This window comes from Hippoglossus stenolepis, chromosome 10 (genome assembly GCF_022539355.2).
Source record: "Hippoglossus stenolepis isolate QCI-W04-F060 chromosome 10, HSTE1.2, whole genome shotgun sequence".
In the NCBI taxonomy this organism is placed as follows: domain Eukaryota; kingdom Metazoa; phylum Chordata; class Actinopteri; order Pleuronectiformes; family Pleuronectidae; genus Hippoglossus; species Hippoglossus stenolepis.
The window spans coordinates 18780966-18802854 of NC_061492.1; the positions used below are offsets into that span (position 1 = coordinate 18780966).

The window sequence follows — 21889 nt, forward strand, 5'->3', positions numbered from 1 at the left end:
GCCTCTTTATGTCGCGACCGCAAAGCTAAGTCCAAGGTACGTCCAAGACGTGAAATTTGGGCAAATCATTTTTTACGCAGCGTTACTAATGCATATGCAATGTTACTCCTTGAAGTCAGTAGAGCTCGTTAGTTCTCCGTGTTGCTCTACCATCCTGCGTGTGGATGTGCCATCACCCCAGCAGACTCCACTAAGTGTTACCAGCTGCCCCACTCCCGTGAGGAGTCAGCCATTAATGGGAACACACAGGGACAGAGGGTCGAGATACACCCTTTTGTTTTACAGGGGACTCTCCCATAATTAACCCAGCGAGGACTCAGCGTCAGTCTGGCAGCAGCCGAACAGAAGCAGGGCTCCCAGTAAAGGTTTTAGCAGAGGAGTTGATGTGATTTAACTTGCAGATACAAACTTCAGTCAGAAATGATGTGATATAGTTGTTAGGGATCTGTGTGGAAATGATGTCAGCCCTGAGAGGGGGGGGGGGTCAACCCACACTATAGTGTTACATGCTATAGACAGACCACCTCCACCACCAGTTTAGGCTACTGCAACCTTATATACAAGCTTCACAGTGAAAGAACATAAAAGCGATGCGGTGACCGGTGTGTTTGCATTACGGGCTGAAATATGTGCTTTTAAACACGCACTATAGCAATTTTGGCAATTATATTTACATCATGTGAAAACCAGTGTATGACATTCTGAGAGGAAAAATCTACAAAGAGCAGGATAATATTCAATTTATTTTGAAGAGCTGAGGTTTTTGTGGCTAAATAATCAACCAGACGTCTCAATTTCCCTACTAATATGCCCTGATCTAATGGCAAGCCACAGCAAGAGGGGCTGATCCCATAAAGCCATTAGAAATATAATATGCAAATGCAACAAACATAATTATGATTAATAGTTATTATGATTTACTGCAGTCATTAGACCTTGCACATTAAAACAAAATGTCGTGTTTGCTTTGAATACAAGATGTGTGTGTGAAGTGCTGTAATCCAACCATGCAATAACACAGGCGCTTTAGAATTAATACCTTTCTCAACAGTAAGTGTGATTAAAATGTGAGTGCAGACGCAAATTTGAGGTGAAACATACCCCACTCCATTTATTTTTGTAGATTTTTCTCAATTTTTTTCCCTAATGTGGCATTTCAATCCCATGCACACCGCATTCCTCGTCCCTGCTAACTCCACCATTCATCTGGGGAGGTTGTGGACTGAGCTGTGCTTCCACTAGGACACATGGAGTCTGTTGCTTCTTTTAAATTTACCTTTTCACATTTCTTCAGTTCTTGAGTAAAAAAGGAATTTAAAAATTCAAAAAGATCTGATGACGGCTACTGATATTTCTTGTTATAAAAAAATTGACTAAACTATAAAAATGTATAAACAACTCTGAAACCAATCAAAGTTGGTCCAACAATTTTTAAAAGAGAGCATACCTCTACCAACCAAATTCTTACACTAATCGATCAGATCAGTTTCTTTGATTCTTAAATTGGTGAAAACTATATTCCTGATATTCCAATGTTACAGAAGGTAAAATAAATCCTGGATCCACCCCCTGATATGGATTCCACAACAATTTTTTATACTGCATCCTTTCACCACCTTTGACATAATCAGTCTTATAATTATTCTGACTAACTATATAACCCATTATATCAGTATAAGCATGCATAGATGTTGTCTAATCTGACCAGCAGATTAAACCTAACATAACATAGCACTGTCAGATGTACTATATCATCAAAGTTGACGAAGTTGTTTGCATGATGTCAAAGGATACTGATTTCATTATCACGCTGAGTCAGCATCTCCTTCAATTTGGTCACCTGTGTTGAACTGATGGGGGGGTTGTCTTGAATTACTTCTTCACTCACTGTTGCTGCTGGGGACGCTTTCCCATCACTGCGCTTGTTCCCGCCAAGCTGCTTGTCCAGAATCATTTCCTGTGCGAAAAATATAAAAGAAACTTTCACTCTAACTGTAAAGCCTTGGCCAGTCACATACGCAAATGTATCAGAGGCGAACCTTTGCCTCCTGGTTCACTTCCAATCTGTTCATGTGGAAGGGCAAATAAAACATTTGTTTCCTGTGATAAAGCAAATTGCAGCTTGTCCTTGCATGAAGTTCAACTTTGGTGAACTGATGGTCGCTTCACATTCTTGTACGTGTGTAAAGAATAAAATTTAGTCAAATGATGGTATTAATATTACCAAAATTCTTTGCTCAATAAACTTTTACAGGAAAAGAACAGCCTGCTTTAAACTACAGGTGGATTTGCTCTAGGGAAAAACATCCAAACAACCATCAAATCTCAAGTATGTGCAGAAGCTGGAAAATGCAGCATGGTACCACCCTGAAAAGTAATGCTCTGCAAAAGTCTGTGATATTCCATTAACATTCAATAAATCCCCCTCTTTTCCCTGTCTGCAATATAACTCAGTGGTTTTCCATCTTTACACACAGGTGGGAAACGTGTTAAAGTGTTTTTTTTTCCACGTGGAGCAGATACCACGGAGAAGAACGATACCGCTGAGCAGAGAGGATTGGTCTCAGAAGTTTTAATGGGCATATATGGAAGCACTCTGACGCTCGAGTTTTGGGCTGACGTTTTCCAGGTTTGAAGATACATTTTCCGCTTCATGTCATCACTGTAGCGTGACAACGTTTTGTACACACAGTGCTAAATGATGGAGGTCACACTACACATATAAGGTCACAGAAAGGAAAAGATACAACTGCCGGCATGCATTCTGGTATTTGAACATCAGCCTGAAAAAAGGGACCAGCAGAGGACTGAGTGTGGAAGGACGAACCAGCACCGAGAACAAAGAAGAGGGAAATCAAATTTAAACCAGATCCAAATTCCTACAGAATCAGTGGAGTGTGATTGGGGTGATGCTCAGAGGAATGTAAACTGAACAGGAGATCATAACAAACTGAAGGAGAGATAAACAGGCTTTCTAGTGGGATCTGGAACTGCTTCTGGTGGCGGCTCCAACTTCAACCGAACCGTAGCCCAGGAGCAGTGGGAGCGCTGCAGTGTTTTCCCTACGCTCATTTAGCAGCAGTGGGTCATTGGCTGCTGCACAAGAAACGCTGAATAAAATCTATAACCAATCAGACTTTGTCAAATAAACAAAAACTTTTATGAACTGTTTTTTTTTTTTTCAACCAACATTCTGAAGACAACATGCAATTCCAAACACCAACACTATTAAATACACCTGGACAAAACGCAAACACAATGACCTTAATGAGCAGCAGGTAATAATGTGTTTAAAAGCGACAAAATAAACAACACAACACTCAGGTGATTACTAGTTGCCAAATTTAGTAAATTCTTAAATCAGACAAACACAAAAAATGTGTCTAAACCCTGTGTTCATAACAAAAATACTATATCTATCCACTAACCAATTCAAAATAGATGAAAACATCAGCTTACTTCCAGCATTATATATGTTGGGTTAACTATTATTTTTCATTTAATAAAACAATATTAACTCATCAGTAAAATAAAAAATACACTCTCTCCACTGTTCGATGCCTCAGCCCAAAGACGATAACGATTACTCCGACACAGGTAGACTTAACTTTTTACGCTGTCGTGCAAATTGTTGAGGAGATCTGTTTAAAATACACGCATCAACAATTACTGTCAACATTACACCTTGGATCTAATTAGATGGCACATAACTGCAAAACAACAAGTGTCTAGACTCAAGTCAGGCCGTGGGAAAATCAACAGCACTGGACAAAGCTGGGAATCAGTGGATCTTAAAATATTTCATTTTCTAGCCAAGCTACAGAGTAACACATATCTCTGAGATTTTGTCTGGACAAAAGTATGTTTTCACTGACTGGAAATGAATAACACCACACATATGATTTACAGTCATTTTAAGCTTAGGCCTGAGGATACGATCATCAGCTTCTTCTGTGAAAGTAAAGTCATACAAATGCATTACTATCCATGCAATCTGACAAGACAGCAACTGGCTATAATAGGATATAAGCACATTAAAAAAGGAAATATAAGTTAATTCAAAAGTGAAATATCTCTCTGGAAAGCACAGTAGGGGGAGCTATTTAGAAGAAGCGATTGGTCAGCTGGTCACTGCTGAGCTGATGGATGGAGGGAAAGGAAAAGAAATCAGCTCCGACACATCAACTAAATATGTTTTAATAAGCTAGCATAGCAACCTGTAGTGAACTCCGCTGTGATACTAGCATAGTTGAGCTTGTTATGAAGCGGTGAAGTAAGACCTGATATAAGGAAACATCTTCTAGATAGAGAGAATAAGAGAGTGTGACGCTTAATGTTTTTCTCTGTATGTTGACCCTGTCCAAGGTGTTCCCATCCTCTCAACCAAGCTCAGCAAGACCCCCCCAGCACCTTAGAATATGCGGTATATGGATGGACAGAAAGAGCATAGACACACAAAGAGTTATCCAGGGGGGGCCTGCACACGAACCCTGTTTCATGAAGACACTGGAGTGAATGTTACCTTCAGCAGGGAGAAACAGTATTGGATTTTCCTCATGTCTGGTCCCAGTAACAGAGGCACGTCTGGTTCAGGGTCACCCAGAAAGGCCTTAGCAAGCTCCTCCAACCTAAATACACAGATATAGACAGACAGACAGACACACACACACACACACACACACACACACACACACACACACACACACACACACACACACACACACACACACACACACACACACACACACACACAAACACAAAGTGTAATAACACATCAAACCTTAAATTAATTACAAATTCTATGTGAAAATCCTTCTCTATCACACTTAAAACAGGCTAAACAGGCACTCACTCAGTAAGATCTATATTTGAGAAAGTGCTTCTAATGTTTAAAATGTGGGTCTGGTCAGAGAAAACTATTTACAAAAACATGTGTTCCAGCTCCACACGGCCGGCCAGTTGATAAACTATCACTAGATGATAGTCCAAACATTGGTTCTTCACAATCTGGAACCAGGCACTGGAAAAGACCAGGAGGCAACCATCCAAATGGATCCAATGCAGGCATGACAACGTGCGGTTTGTATTTTCCGCTGTTACGTGTTCGTCGTAGAAACACGCTAGGTTTACATGACAAATACAAACGTAGCATCTTGTTTCAAGCCCCGGAAACAGGTTTGATTGTAGAGAATGCTGTACAACATCATGTTAAATATCATCTAGGAAAAAAAAATTTTTTAATTCCACGTAGTTTTTCCAAAGTAAAACAATATGTTATGTAGCAAACCTATAAAACTAATATTTTAAACTTTAATTGACCTCAGCTTGTATGGTAACATATTGATCCAGCACCGAAGGCAGCAGGGTAATCTCCAGTAAAGAAAAAAATCTATATGCTAGAGGACATACTGTATATGTTCTTGGACATGAGGCAATAAAATAAGCCAGGATATGGGCAATCACTCACTGGGGATGAGTCAAGACATAACATGGAGAGGAAACAGCAACAAAAAAATCAGCATGTCCAGTGAATGTGGTCACAACAGACATCATTAAAGGTTCCCTCCGGGAGTTGGACCACAAACAGGGGGGAGATCGAGGATAATCACGCGGGTAGAGAGGAAATAATAAAAAGGCGGACTGAGGGGGCTGAGGCGTTGTAAATACATCATGCCTGGATGTGCCAAGTCCTCAGTGGAACCTCTGGCCTGAACTCTGGCCCTGCTTGACAAATAAAGCTGGCTGAAGCGGAGCCCCGGGAAACTCCATTAGATCTGGTTAAGCTTCAGTGAAGGAGGCTTCAGCTCAGCATCGACGCATAGCCAACGGCAGAAGTTATGGAGGCGCTTTAAGTAACAGCCAAATACAACATAAATCACAAAATATATGTGCTCAATAAGAAACTCTGGGTTTTGAGTCCACAAACGACTGCTCTGTTCCTGGCTCTGAGGTTCATTTAAAGGTCCTAAGGCTGAAAAGGCCGACACAGCACTTTACACATCTGCACTGACCTGAGGTGACTGGCTCACTGAGGTCACATTACTATACTCAAATATACACACGTACATACTATACAAATATACATGTTCCTGTGGCTGTGAGTTCCTCTAAAGCAGGACTTCTTTGAGTCTGAAACTCTGGGCCTCCTCTCAAACAAAGCTTGGAAAAGGCACACCCTCACACCGACTTAGTTCACTTTCTTAGTTTTGCTGAATTTCCCAAAACCTATAGAGTTCAGACATGAAATGAACTCTCCTGATATTATCTGGAGGAGCTGGATGTGAGAGCGCAAATGTCCGAGTGAGAGGCTCAGGAGGCTCAGGAGATCCTCTGGAGATCCTCCGGAGGATTCACCATGAGTGGGTGGGCATGTTGATGACGTTTTTAACACATAACAGATGCAAAACTAAAATAATACACATATCTCAGGATCGAAAAGCGGAGCCACAAACATAGAAGACATGTGATTGTGAATTTATACGTTATATGTTGGATGCTCCCCCGTCCCCACCCCTCACCTAAACACTCTGGATATTTCTTTGTTGTTGTGAACACGTCTGACCAAAGAATCTCCAGGTGCTTACTTCATATATATGAAAGGAAAACTTGAGAAGGGCTTATGTTATCACGATTTAGTTTGATCTCATAGACACTCAGTTGAGCGAGCTATTTAACTACATCAAATACATTTCACCAATACACGGTCAGTTCTGAGGTATTTTTTAGGTTCTGACTCTGGCTAAAATTTCCCAAAACTACTGTATCTTAACCATCTGAAATTAAACACATTATTTTTCTTGATCTCCTTTTGTAACCAATGATATATTTTAACGCTCAAGTTTTCTGAGACTCCTCTCAAACAGTTTGAAACATTTTGCTCTAGAACATTTATGAACAAGTGTTTTGCCTCCTCCTTATTCCTCTTTATCTTATCTCTAGCATCATAGACCATAATGTCCATGTGATGGTCAGAGGCTGACTGCACTGAAGGGATCAGGAATCAAGGAAGAAGAAGGGACGTACTTCTGAATCTCCTCCGCAGTTAGCTGGCCATCTCTCTGCTGTCCTGTCACCATGGCCAGCTCCTCCTTCAGAGACTCGATCTCCCTTTTCAGACGTGCTATTAGCTGAAATACACACACACACACACACACACACACAGGATTAGAGCTTCAACTCTTTGTATACACATATCATGTAAATATGCACACATTTGAACAGTGCCCGACAGACACTCAGACACAAGCACTTGCAGACGGACACTATTTGGCTACTGCCAACCGATGAGAGAATCCCTCTAAGAATTATTTTGTGGCTTATCTTGCAGATGCATCTTGAAGACAAATTTAAGTGGTTCCAGACGACTGGATGCTCCAGTGAGAAAATGCAGGAAACTAAATATAAAATAGCATTAGCTACAGTGGCGGAAAAAAAAAGAACACATATAACCTTTTGCTGCTGTCTGTCCGCACGTGTTTGGTTGCAGCCCTGCACACTGAGCCAACAGGCTGGGTGCTCTTGGTAACCGCTGTCCGGCTCTGGTTACTGTATATATTTATACAAAAATGAAAATATCCCAACAAGTCCAGACGTTCCTTTTTAGTACTAAGATAGCTATATTTGCAGTAAGTAACATTAGCAACAGCAAGATGTCTATCAAAGTCAAAAATCATAATCACGATAATAACAGGCTAAAGTATCATTGCACTGAATTATGGGTGTGTAGTACAGTCTGAACCAGTGAAACACGTAGGTCTGAGACAGCCATTGTCACTGTACAGAATATATGACCAGCTCTGGCCTTTTAACTATATAAGATAATCTTAAAAGGATAAATGTGCCAGAGCAGTGTGTGGATTTGTTATGACTGATTATCATAAATAAACGCTATAGCTTGATTTCTCTGCAGGTTGTTGTTTGAGATGTTAACTGCGTATTTGCCAAATCTTCTTGGAACACTTTCCTTTTCTCCAAGAAGGGAACAATAAATATAAAGAGAAATGTACAATTATATGTTAATGTCATGGAAAAACAGGCCAACATCAAAATCAATGGTTGGTGTAGTTACTGAGCAGATGCCAGACCAGTTGTAATAAAATAAAATCACACCACAAAAAAAACACACTTCACCACCAAGAAACAAGTGGCAATTGTTCTTTTTCTCACATGACCCACTTCTTCCTTCAGCATAAATCCCACTTAACTATCACCACTGAATTTGACCACACTGCGAAATACTAAAGCAGACTGATAGACTGGAACTGTCCCATTAGGAAAGAGCAGATACAAAAGAAAATGGCGTCTGTGCGCTAGAGACACACAGTGACACTTCTGACACAAAGTTGCTAAGGAGCCAAAGGCCAGTGAAACCAAATCAAAGTCAACGTTGAGACTGAGTGATCTAACTGAGGGAAGCGCCACTTCTAGCAGACAAATGGAAAGACAGAACCAGTCACACAGTCAGACATTGTCAACTTGAGATGCTCTTGAGAAGAAACAGACCTACAGTGCGGTTTTGGGTGGGTGCCACTTAACTTAACAAAATTTCACCCTTAATCCGCCCTGTATCATATTTTTCAACATTGAGTATCATAGCTGACCATCCGTCACCAGAGCCGCTCCCTGTATCTCTTTTTTGGAAGACACGGTCTGATGTAAGTCTCCCAGCTGCATCCTCCAGGGCTGACCACTAGTTGTTGGTCAGCAGAATGGTGCAGTCTATTTCAGAGCGCCTAGCCCAGACTGGTACCACAGCACCGCAACAGACTCCCGACACTCTGAATAAAAACTGACTCAGGACATGTGACTGATGATGTCAGCATATCCTATATGGAAAGCCATGTCAGTGCAACAATGCAGCATGCAGATTGTTATAGTGATGGAAAACCAACACTGCACGATTGGTATGTAAACGTTCACTATAAACATGTTACATCATAAACTTTGCACGTTGACCTAACTTGTAGAAACAGTCCTACCTTCAGATCATCCCTCTTTTTCTTGAAAACATAGCATCCGCTCAAGGCAAGAAACAATCTACAATAAACTGTATATACTGCAGTAACCACAGATTGTACCGCATAAGCATACGGTACATATTATGTTGAATGCCACTGACAAACCTTGAACCTTGAGTCTTATTTTTAAGGCATCATTTCCCTCTACACCCTAACACACGGGCTGTGTTCCATGCACGGAGCATTGCACTACACTGCAATACTTACCAACTCCCTTCTGTCTTAAAGGAGACATATCATGCTCAGGTTCGTAATGTAATTTGGGTTTTTAATTGAAAAGGTTTACATTTTCTAATGTTCAGGAAACTTATTAACAATTTACCTGGCGTTGTTAGGGGGCATGCAAGACTAGCCACTAGGTGTGCAGGAGGCAAATGTAGTTTAATTTGACAGAACGTCTGAAAATCTAAATAAAATACTAGAGGAAAGGGGGAAACTGAAAAAGCACAATAGGTCTCCTTAAAAAAACACTTAGATGAGACGTACAAAAGACCAAGTACACCCGCTGGCCGAACATGTCTCTGGTGGGCTTTGAGCAGGCCTCTGTTCGACTCACTGGTGTGCACTTATCACTAATCAGAGTTGTCTTCTCAACCAAGATTTTATGTGTATCTTTTAATTTGGAAAGGGCCCAAGCTCAGTAGGGTCGCACAGCCTTCTATTACCCTCCACTTAACTGCATAAGATCTTAAAATCAACTTGTCTGATGCCTTAAAGATTATTATTAGAGAGTTTGACAATAATTAAACTCAAATCAAAGCAAACTCCTGCACACAATCCTCAAGTTGATAAACTTGAAATAAATGCAATAGCAAGGTGGTGAAAGTAAGGTGGAAGATACAGTATCTGTTGACAGTTCTCCTATGACGACTGCAGCCTGGTCTCACGGGAGGATTAAGATTGAACTCAGCGCTCTCAGAGGAGCTAGGAGAGAGAACCATAAATGGTGTGGTCACTGTAGCTGAATTCCTTATGATCACAGGTCACTTTCAACACCTCATTCTTTCCACGAGAGTCTTGTTAAATGTTTCGTCCGGTTTGGCCGCTTTCCCATCAGGTTTGAAGAATTGCCATTTGTAGCCTGTAGGCTACAGCATTGGACCATTAAGGCAGTGTGTGGTCCGAATGATGTAGCAAACACGGACTGCAAGATTGTGAAAAGCCAATTCCAGATTTCAAATCAATTACCACAGTCGCCGTGTCCAATAGAAAGTGTGCCTTTAGATGGGTAGGGCCAAAAGTAGGAGTCTAAGTGTCACCCCAAGCCACAAAAAATGACATCATTCTAATCTGTCGACTGCACTGCTGGCTTTGCTTTTTCTTTGCAAACCAGGGAGAGATATAGAAGGAGAGACAGAGAGACAGGAGCAATGAACAAAATGAGAAACACACTAAAAAGCCATAAACAGAGACAAGAAGTTTGCCCACGGAGTTTGGGTTTTCCTGAAGCTGTAACTGTGCCGGACCCAAGTTGGAGCTACCAGACACTGTCACAATTACTGGGCCGGCCGCAGACTCTCTTAAAAATACCTCTGCGGGGTTTGCAAGTGGCCAGCCAAGTCTTAGTAGCAGTAATACAGTAGCAGTTGATCCTGAGGCAGATCTGGGTGTGAGGGGAGGAAGCGGATGTAAAGCTGCGATGGCTTATTACTGTATCTCTCCCCAAGGGGCTGTTACAACAACCACCAGGTCTGCTTTCTGGCATGCTACAATACAGGAAGGTGATGGAGTTTATTTCCTATCTTTATTAAAGTGTGAGATAAACTCCTTAGAGGATTTGACAAGAACTAAAGGCAGAAAGTGATGGAGGGAGGTTATTGTTAAGGGATAATGTGGCTTAACTGCTCAGACATGTGCTTTATGATAGTATATGTAATAAAGAGGTAGATATGGAAACAATAAAAATGAGCCATAATAGAATTGGACAGATGTAAACAAGAAAGAGAATACAAAGAAAACCTGTGAGCGATCTAAGTAGCTCAAGGCGGACAGAGGTCCACATTTCACAAGGTTGAAAACTGCTTGTCGCAGATTGTCTGACACTGGAAAAACTAACTAGGAATCTGAAACCTAAAGAGGACACTTGAGCACATGGTGGGTTACACTTAGTTACATTTAGAAGCTGGATTCTCACTGCTATTCACTCGCTGATCAATTTAAGGTCTGGAAGCTATGAGGAGGGTCTGGCTCTAATGAAACAGCACATTAAGTCATGCTCTTGCGGTGTGACTGTGGCTCAGCATTGGTATTTGTAGCCGTGTCTGGCTGTCTCACCAAGGCAGGATCCAGTTCTTCATTTAATATCGCCTCGTTCTTAATGACAGCCACGCGCTGAGCAAAGCGGCATGTAGAGATGGACTCCTAAGAAAAGAGATTTTAAAAATGTCATTAAATACATTTTCTTCAGGGAATACAAAGACTCAACAAATTTGTCATCAACTTCTAGCAAAATATACACAATAAAACAATATTTCATGTCTTGATAAATATCATTTAAATTCTTGGTTTAAATAGCAACAAAATTCAGATGAGGTTTTGAAAAAGTACCTTCACTCCTGACAGAGGAATCTAGCAAGGCCAACATACTAATAACACTATTTCTTCTCAACCTTGGTCAATCTAAAAGAATAATGTATCAGAATATGTCATTTTTGGTATTCGCCCTTACATCCAGGTTCCTCCTGTCGACTGCCAGAGTGGCGATCATGGTGGTCATGCAGTTGCCCCCAAGGCTGTCCCTAAGCACAGACGTCAACATGGAGTTTCTGTAGGGAATGTGGGAGCGATTCTTCTCTGACAAAGCAATGATCACCTGAGGAAGAGAGGAATTAGAAGGGCAATGCCATGTAAATGAAGACAAAGGTGGTGTGAAAGAATTGAAAAGAAGACAATGCATTTAAGCTTTCTAATAGCATCAATACTGTTACATACAGTAGTGGCAAGAAGACCTTTATCAACATCTAACTTAAAGTGAATTATGATGAACAAATAGTGAGTTGACGATATAAGGAAGCCTATATCAGCAGGGCATGCTTTAAATTCAGCGTCGTATCATGTAGAGAAACATTCAGACATATCAAATAAAACGTATTCGATGCCAAAATGTATTTCAGTCTTGTAATCAAAGCTTCAGAAGTACAGTTACCTGCTCCAAGTAGTGAAGGGAGAGGTTGATGTACTTGGCCTCAGTGAGCTGCTGCCCATTCAGGCCAGTCTTGCTGACTCTATCTGATCCGGCCAGGTCCACCAGGTGGAGCTTGGAGCGGCGCACGGTGGCTGAGCCCGGCTCCCGTCTGCACACGTGCACAGTGAAAATACAGTGGGAACGTGTCGATGCCTGGTTCATGGGAGTCTGGGGACGACAGAAATAGGAGTAGAGGAGTGAGGGAACAGTCAGCAGAACAGGAAAATACTGCAGAATTGTTGGGACGCAATAAGGTTTGTGTTAGAGTCGTCTGAAATCCCCTGAAATTATGATACCCAAAAATAGGAAACAGGAATTTTATTATCCGGCTGCGGTGTCCCCATATTCAAACAACCAAAAACATGTTTCCTCTTAATCTTTTATTTTTGTGCTGGTTTGAAGATCAAAGCTGCACCATGTGTAACTGATGACCAGTAAACACATGGTGGCGGCTGAAAGCTGAGGTTGATTTTGACATGGTCACTGAAACAGCAGAAGTCAGGTTTGAGACCAGGAGGAGACAGAATTAGAGCATGAGTCACTCTGCACAAACAAACGTTATTAGCTAGAGGAGGATGGATTGTTTACTCATTTGGTCCTCACTGAGAGAATAAACAGAGGAAATAACACTCAGTGAAAAAGCGCTGATCATGGACTTCTTTCTGTTTTCTTGTGCCACAGACTTACACACAACTGGTTATAATTAACACGTATCATGATGATACAGTACATGTATATATAAATAGGTTTTGGCGAGATTCTTTTCCCTTTTGTGGATTTGTAACTGATCTGATCTGGACATGTCTCACTTTTCCTCTCTGCATGAAAACATCATCATCACAGACATTCCTGGACATTCATTCTACAAAGGTGCTCTGACCCTGACTTGTTGTTGGCATACATGTGCCAACACCTGCCTGTAAGGGCCATGACAGCTCTTGACAGATCTTTCACTATCTTAACCCACCGCTGTCATCTCTTTCCTCCATCCAAATTCCCTTCGGTCTGCACACATCCATGTGTGCTCCACAGGGTATCTCTTAAAGTAATCTGAAGCAGCCCTAAGACAGTAGAGGATCACATACCTAACAAGACTGCAAACAGGATCAAGTTTAGGGAAGATTCAATATTTCTAAAACTATCCTATTAACACCAACTCACACCAAACACCATGAGAAAACCTCTTTAACATTAATCTGCTTCAGTGTGTTTAAACATTTAGAGATCCAGGTTGCACGTGATTCAGAATCAATTCATGCAAATATTTTTGTTGATCTTCCAAAAAACATTTAGAAATTGAACTGTAAACTGTAGCAGTAATATGACCCTATGACCCAAGTCTAAGTCAAGTGGTATTTTGATATATTGATATACTATGTACAGTAAAGAAAAGTAATAATAGTGTATTGGTGGAAATACATGCACCAAGAAAATAAAGCCACATATTACACACTCTTTTCCCTGGGAAAAAATAGGCCCTATCTCACAAAGTTCAAGAGAGAAAACCCTGATAGAGATCTGCACCAAAATGTAATGGGTTCTTTCCTGACCGACACCACATCCTTCCATGGTAGTTTCATGGTAATGCATTCAGCAGTTTTGGCATAATCTTGATAACAAACAAACCAACATACAAACCAACCAACAAAAGGACAGGGGTGAAAGCATAACGTCCTTGGCGGCAGAAATCAGTGGGAATGCAAACCAGCACCCATAGATAACAGTCAAATACACAGGCAGTTGCACATAGATAAGAAGTGAAGGATTGGCTCTTATGTGTCATTGGGTCCTATTTACTGTTGTATTTTTCAAGACTGAGCCCCAGCTTTTATATATACTGAGATTACTCATATACAGCAGACCCTGTAGTTGAAGAGATATACTCTATTCCTTTGGGGCGTGTCCCAAAATAATTTCATTTTGATAATCACCACAATGATAAAGATCTTTTAGGAGTCCTCGAATAACTGTCAGCACAAATAGACAAGTGCAGATAAAATACAGTATTTAAAAGGTATATACTGTGTGCATGTCCACAGAGGAAACCGTATCCACAAAGGAGCATTAACATATTCCTTAGTTGTGGAAAAACAACAGAACAAAACAACCTCGGTGGAGTCACTTCCTTCACTCTCATGTGTTTTACTTCAACACAATGCTAACCACACACGGTGTTAAAGTGATGCAGCATAAAAGGGGCAATTTGTGCTACCGAAACAATTAGAGGCTTACTGATTCAAAAGATTTTGAGAGTGAATTTTCTGCCATGAGGCTTTTAGGATGTAGAAGGAAGAGGTCCAGGCTGTTCATCCGCAGATGTGAAGAGAAGAAACAAGGATGCAGAGATTAAACCAGATGAGGGGAACACTTTTCCCAGTGAGGCAAAAGGAAGGGTGAAGAGTTGAGAAGGTGCATTTTATTTCCTGTCCAATAAAAGTGCAGAGGGGATTGCCAGGTCTCAGAGTGAGTGAGCTCATGGTCTGCAGAGTGTGGTGTGAATGGATGTGTCATATTTTGTCCACATGGCTGTGAGCAGGAGAACAAAGAAAGTACTACTTTAACTTTATCGAAGGTCCATGAGGAGCAAGGACTTCTGGGAGGATTCTGGCAGTGCTAAATTATCCACCATGCTTCTTTGTTTGCTTCACGCTCAAGGGAAATCTACTTTTTTGGAGTTCACCAAAGTCTCTGAGTGGGTGGACTACGCTGGGGGCTCCCTGCTGAGCATTGCAACGCCTTGATAAACAAATGTAAGATCCAGGAATGTGTTTCTACTAAAACATTTCCTCGGGATTTTACAACAGTGGACTCTGGTGTTAAAGTGTATCCTCAAGGAAAAACAAAACCAATGCAATGTTGTTTTGGTGATGGCCTGTGTTCGGTGGAATATGTGATTTACTTGTGATGCACGTTTTCATGCACTACAAGTAAAGTGACACGCTACTAGCTACTCAAACCATTTACAAATTCCATCTTACATCCCACAACCCCTTCTTTTGCACTGATTTTGTTTAACGGAAGAATCCTGCAGCCACAACAGAAACCGACTTGTCAGAAAAGGCGAAATCTCTGACTGAAACCTGATTATCCCGTTCACTTTTACTGTCTGCTATTTACATACAATCCGGCAACAAGAGTAAACAAGGTGAGCTCAGGCCTTTTGCTCCAAACCTCAGGTTGCAAAGCAAAAAGCTGGCCCACCGCATGTCTCATCAGCATGGGGAGTCTGTGTGTCTGAAGAGTAGAAAAAACCCAACATAAACAGAAATTACAGAGAGAATGCTTGGATTTACTAGAAAACACATGGTAAAAGGGACCACAGGGGACCAAAATAATATTTTAGAAGGGTCCCAAGGTAGCTTTTAGAATGTCCATTACATTCATGGCCAAAAAATAACCTTTATGCCATTTACCCTGGGAGTGGTTGCTGTTTAGAGTCCTGACTTAAACCACCGACGCATTGATGGTGTGTGACTTAAAAGTTGAGGTCATATTAAACATTTCTGCTGTGTAGAGAAGAAATTCTTACTTCTGCAATCATGCGATTGGTGTCTCCCAGGAAAAGTAGATTCAGAGCCTCCTCCTCATTGGATGACTGCTGCAGCGACAGGTTCCTGAGATGAACGTTCTGGTCTGAATCCTCCATAATCGTTACTCTTCTGGAAAAAAGAAGAAAACCCCCCGAAATCTTACTACAGGAAATTCCAGCATAATGAATTAACTTCAGATTGTGAAAACAAAAAGATGACAAATCAGGACAAATCCAGTCAAAACCCAAATAATCCAACACCGAGGCAATTACAAGTCCATTACTAATTATGTCTGTTATGTCATCTATTTTCCTCAAATTGACTTGGCCTCGCTCGGCTCTAAATCCAAACAAACCACATCTGCAAGTCGGCGTGGGCTGCGACCCGGGCTGACGCGTGCTTTATCTGTCCGGGGGTTCATAACGTGATAACAGACAGGGCTTGCTTTTAAAAACAAACAGGTGATTGGGTTGAAGCCGCAACAGGCCCCCTGAAACACAGTGTGCTGGAAGGGTTGGCTATGAATAGACTCCTGTGATCTTACCACATCACTTCTATCATACCACCAGGGTTGTGACAGTTTGGCTACTGGATTGAGATGTCAGCGAGGGCGGAATGACTCGGGAACACATGTAGATAATTGTGTCAACATGTGTAGGTAATTGAGCTCGTTTGATAAAGCAGTATTAGTCTCAGTGTGATTAAAGACTGTGTCCTAGGAGGGTTATTTTCCCAACCAGCCCCATCAACAAATCGGATCTAATTGTTGTATTTTTACACAAATGTTAAGAAATTATACAGATCCATTTAAATGTATTTACAAAGCAGACTTTTGAACATACAGAGGGTGGAGTGCTGAACGCATAAACGGAAATAAAGCACAGACGGAGATAATAAGTGGACCAGGGGAAAAAATGAAAATAGGAATATCAAAAAGAAGAGAATAGATTCTGTCGGCAGTGAGAGAGAGAAGCAGCCTAACGTTCAGAGGGAGAAACTTTGTAACTGCCTCAGCTTCTCCTTGAATCAGCAAGTGTGGCCACAGCATGGTTAACGACGGGCACTGTCTATTTGCAGCAGACTGTGATTTGTGGGCATCCAAACCTTGAGCTGGATTTTCTGTAAGAAGAGAGAGAAAACTTAAATGGAACTGGTACAAGAAACAGCGAACACCAAAAATGATGTACCGCGACGATGTCCTGCCTGGAAGTCCAAAGTCCACTTTGAGATGAAAAAGCAATGAGTATGACAACAGGTAGAAATATGAATGACATCAAGATAATAGACCAAGAAACCCACCGGATAGATGAAATTTGTAGTTGCAAAGATAGATTGATAAAAACAAAGAAAGAGCTGGAAATATAGCAGGATGACACAGGAGGAATCATGAGACAGAGGAAGTGACACAGACATGGGGAAGGCAAAGACAGAAGCAGAAAGAATGGCATGAAATTAGTGAAATAAGAGGTAGATGGATATAAAATTGAATTTCCCTCAGAGCAGCTGCAGCGGTGAGCGGCTATGAATATAAGCTATTTCTCCACATGACCCTCTTGCCCTCCACTCCAATGGCCTAGTCTGCCACCAGGTTGACCACATCCATTGCTGTCCCACAGTCCCATTATGTCAGTTGGCAGTTCATAGTGGGCTGGTAAATACGAGAGTCTCCACATTTCACCACACAGTGACTCTGGGTCAGGCTGACAAATGGCTGCGGAGGAAAAAGGCTCAACTAAACCCACAAGTGTTTGGGAGAATAATGGACCCAGTGGTGATTGGTCTTTTCAACTTTAAAATAACACACGCACCCGTGCATGAAATTATCAGAAGTGAAATATACACTGCACTGTAGGACTGTCGACATTTTCTGAGCTAACAGCATTCCTGAAGCGTCTGTAGCAAAAAGCAAAGAGGAAGAACACTGACGGTAGGTCTTCCAGTCGGGAGGCCTCCTGTCTGGAGTCCAGAAGGTCATATCCCGTGTCGTTGTAGATCTCCAGGTAGGAGATGTGTATGGTGTAAACCATGCTGCTGTCCTGTGGAGCAATACATGCACATACAGATCAGATTAGGCATAAGAAATTGTTTAAAGGAAAATAAATGATGGTTGAAAGAATCCAGTCAGATACTAATGCACAATTTGCTTGATTCACTGTATGTGGTCACTGTTAATCAGTTAAACTGAAACATTAATTTAAAAAAAACACTGTCAAATCATGTTGCTGCAGGTGCTGACCTGGCAGAAGCATTGATACAGGTAGGATAGGGTGCGTGGAATAATGCCTCGATCACTGTAACGCTCGGCCCCTCCTGTGATGGTGAAGGTCTTCCCACTGCCCGTCTGCCCGTAGGCAAATATGGTGCCATTATAACCAGCTAATACACTGTAGACCCACAAACACACACACACACACACACACACACAGACACACAGACAGATAGACACAAAGAAACCCATTAACACCTGATCTTTTAGTTTAGGCGAATAATCCCATCAGTTGATTATGTTGTTGTGAGTGTTTATGTATTAAAGACGAACATACCAATTACAAAGATCTACATTTAGCACCTGCCTGAGATCAGTGGCTGATCCTTAAACTCTACTACATTATCTACTGTAATGATAGTGAACATACATCATTTTCCTGTTGTGTACCTTTTTCCTGTGGACATTTATTGTGGGTGATGGTTTCCTACACTTCCCAGAATGCTAACCTTTGAGTGCTGTTCAAATTAAAATTACAAACAGTAAATATAGCTAACCGAGTTCATGAACAATGAAAACATTACGTTCTTATGAATACAAACCACACCAATGTATATTATTTATTCATAAAATTTGATATAAACCAGATTCAATTATCTATAGATATATTCCTTATATACATTGTTCAAAATTACTATTTTCTCCTACGTCAAATCTGTTCCTTCTGCCCAGTTGACCATAGATAGAATAGAACACAGAATAAGAACATTTCACAAGTATGACATTTGATGTACCTGGAACCAAACAGTGTATCACCACTGGTATTTTTAAAGAAGACTCAATATATGGAACCAGACAACAGTGGGCTTATAGATAAAAATCACTATCAAGAGTTCAAAGTAAAGCTCAGGCTAAAATACAGCATCAATATGTTATGACTTGCTGAAATGCAGCATCAATATGTTATGACTTGCTGAGACAAGAATGCATCTGTCTGTAAATAAAACCGTTGCTTGTTTGTAGCATGTGCCTCCTATGACATCACTGTAATATAATTTGCCACAGTGCCCATGAGTGTCAAGTGTATCCCTGCGAAGGTCTGAGTGAATTGAATCTGACACTTCAAATCCACAGGAATAGATGGCAGAGAGCGGAGAGCTGCTATGGCGACAGACGATCTGCCAGGGAGGAAGAAATGTCTCGGAGTGAAGGAAGGAGCCCAAACCCACTCAAGTAGACGGGGGCCCGCTAAATTTTGGTTTGGCAGTGGGCTGCCTTTCTGCACGTGCACCAGTCAATGGAAACCAATGGTATCTCGCTACGTTTGAACTTAAATCTAAAATGACAGTATTCCCAAGAGGCAGATTAAATTGGCATGGAAAAGCCCCTCTGTTGTGTAGCGTTGGAAACAAACCAGGAAGAAATATTAAAATAGTCTCACAGCCAAAATCTCCACAGGGCTGGAGTAGGTTCTCTGACACACAAGCTTGGATAAAAGGTAATAATAAAACTGAGCTGCCAACTGCAAGGAAAAGGATATCTCGACACTATATTTTTTAAGATGAATTATAAACAAATTTAAGCCTCTTGCTTATTCTAACGGAGCTGCCGACCCAGTATTCGAGTGGTGTGTGGGTTTTCCTTCCTGTGTGCTGTACAGCTCCACACCCTGCATGAGAACGGTGAGAGGAAAAGTCTACTTGTCAGTTTTTTTAAAGTACATCCACTTATGAGAACAGTGGTCAGTTAGCTTGCCATTGGCTGGCCAGTTAATGTAGCATGAGTCATGGTACTGATTGGCAGCAGGGGGGGAAAGACACAGGCTCAGTGTTCGGTTTAAAATGTGTGCTAATGATGCGGGCTGGGCCCTTCCACCGAGGCTTGGGTGTTCCCCAATGCTTGTTCCTGTTTACACCTCAATTTTCCTGGAGATTGGCAACTTGTCATCCAGAGGGTCATTGTTCTCTGTATGAGAAGCAGTGTGTCCAATCTTTCTGAGGTAACACTGTTACAGATACAACTAGACAGTCCCAGACTCTTCTTTAAATTGGGGCTGCAGGTTTCACAGCCCTGCGAAATGGAATTACACTGAAGATAGAGGGGTTGCTTTGCCAGGCCGACATCATTACATTGGCTCTTCGTCTCCTGGCGACATTAATGCTGGTTTGTTTTTGAACTACTGTGTTGGGGTAGAAATGACTGGTTTGGGTTACACCACAGCAGAGACAGAGACTAGTGCGTAAGTAAACGAGTTAGAGCTTTTGGCTAAACCGTGCGTAAAGTATGACTGAGTACCAACCAAAACAACAACCTGACAGTTATTGGTAGTTGAGAAGATAGGCGCCTGTGTGCATGAAGCTGAGTCTTAGTGCGGTGACTGCTGCGATCCAGAGTCACTCTTGACTAAACCTGAATAAATGTTTCTCGAATACAGGGGCTTGAGGAAAAACATTGTGTCAGTCCACATTTAATTCTGTTCATGATTTCTGCAACAGGGCATGAGATTTATCCATGGTCGCCAAGTAATCACTCAATGTGGAAATTGTTGCATTTCTCACTATAATATTGACCTTAATCAAGTATTCTGACATTGTATGTTGTTATTTGGCTCTATACGAATAAGATAGATTTGAATTTAAAAGCTTAAAACTTCAGTGACTAAACAGGGATCGAGCAGAGCTGAGGACCTGAGGTTTGAGTAAGAAATGTCTGATAGGGACAACAGACGGGCCATGGCTACATGGGACTAGTGTCCTTGAGGCTGCAGACATTGTGGTCATATCAAAGACTATAAGACGCCAAGCTCAAATTGATATGCTAAGGTATAACCTGGTTGTGGCTGAAACTTTTTAACCTGATGTTTACCATCTGTCACAACAAAGGGGGGAACTGTTGGCTGGGGAGGGCAACCAAATACCTAAGTCAGTGAACCCGTGTGAGCCCGTGTGAGTCAGGTCAATTCCAGACGTCTCACCATGTTGTTTATATGTCTCCGAACAACACTGATAATGCAAAGCACTTGTGAGGTTCCACAAATAGGCCGTAGTGTGACTAAGAAGCCTGGAGTGGAATGCTGTGAAGATGGTGGGGTTAACCTGAGACATGAGGACAGCGTGGAGGCAGCGAGAGGAAGAACCTGGGTTACGTGACTCAATCAACATATGAAATTCCCAGTAAATCCTGCTCTGTTTGCTGTTTTCGCTTTTGGATGTCAGTCCTGATTTAGACTAGATGTTCAGGCAGGGTGGGAAGATATGTTAGAGACAGTCAGAGTTTACTTCTGTTGAAATGCATTAAACATTGTGTTTTCTAGTTTCAGGGGTGAAGCAGCATGGAATTGAATTTCATCACTGAGACACAATTATGCTAATTGGGTGATGAAAAACATGAAATGTAAATGCAAAACATATTACCGCAAGGGGTCCATAGTAAAAACATTTTTTGATTTAACAGAAGTGAGAGTTAGCGATATACATCTGGTAGAAATGGATGACATGGACATTTCTGCTGTATTCAATTAACCATCAAATAACTGGATCAATTGGCTATAGTGACCATTAGTTAATAAGTAAGAAAATGTGCTTAGTTTACCTGCAAATCAAATCAGTCCAATATATTGGTTGAATCCATTTATAGACATATTTAAGATTCTAAATTGAATTGAGACCCTTGTGTTCTACTCATTTTCAATAAATTCAGTGGTATTAACAAATGACTTTACACTGTTGATCTGACGGCCTGATGTTTCTGTAGATTCATCTAATGAATCCTTGTGCACGACAAATTAAACAGCTCAAAATGAGTAAGCAGCTACAGTATCTACAGCTCTGTGTTGTGGCTTGTAAATGTTCTCACACTCACAATGGCACAGCGTGCCATCTTGCCTGCCAGCTCAGTCCACTTAGTGGTTTAAGTATGTAAAACATGCCAAAAATCACTGACACCCTTCATT

General features: G+C 41.3%; 1 protein-coding gene across 1 annotated transcript in view; it reads right to left on the reverse strand.

The window, feature by feature from the left end:
* The window catches only part of kif6 (kinesin family member 6), a 57194-nt gene that overhangs the window by 30206 nt on the left and 5099 nt on the right, over positions 1-21889 (reverse strand). Inside the window, exons 4-12 of the mRNA XM_047341534.1 lie at positions 17968-18115; positions 17658-17767; positions 15731-15860; positions 12163-12369; positions 11686-11829; positions 11292-11378; positions 7024-7127; positions 4523-4628; positions 1795-1957 (exon numbers count right to left, since the gene is read on the reverse strand). Coding sequence (XP_047197490.1) covers positions 1795-1957; positions 4523-4628; positions 7024-7127; positions 11292-11378; positions 11686-11829; positions 12163-12369; positions 15731-15860; positions 17658-17767; positions 17968-18115 — 1199 coding nt within the window. The remainder of the gene's footprint in view (positions 1-1794; positions 1958-4522; positions 4629-7023; positions 7128-11291; positions 11379-11685; positions 11830-12162; positions 12370-15730; positions 15861-17657; positions 17768-17967; positions 18116-21889) is intronic.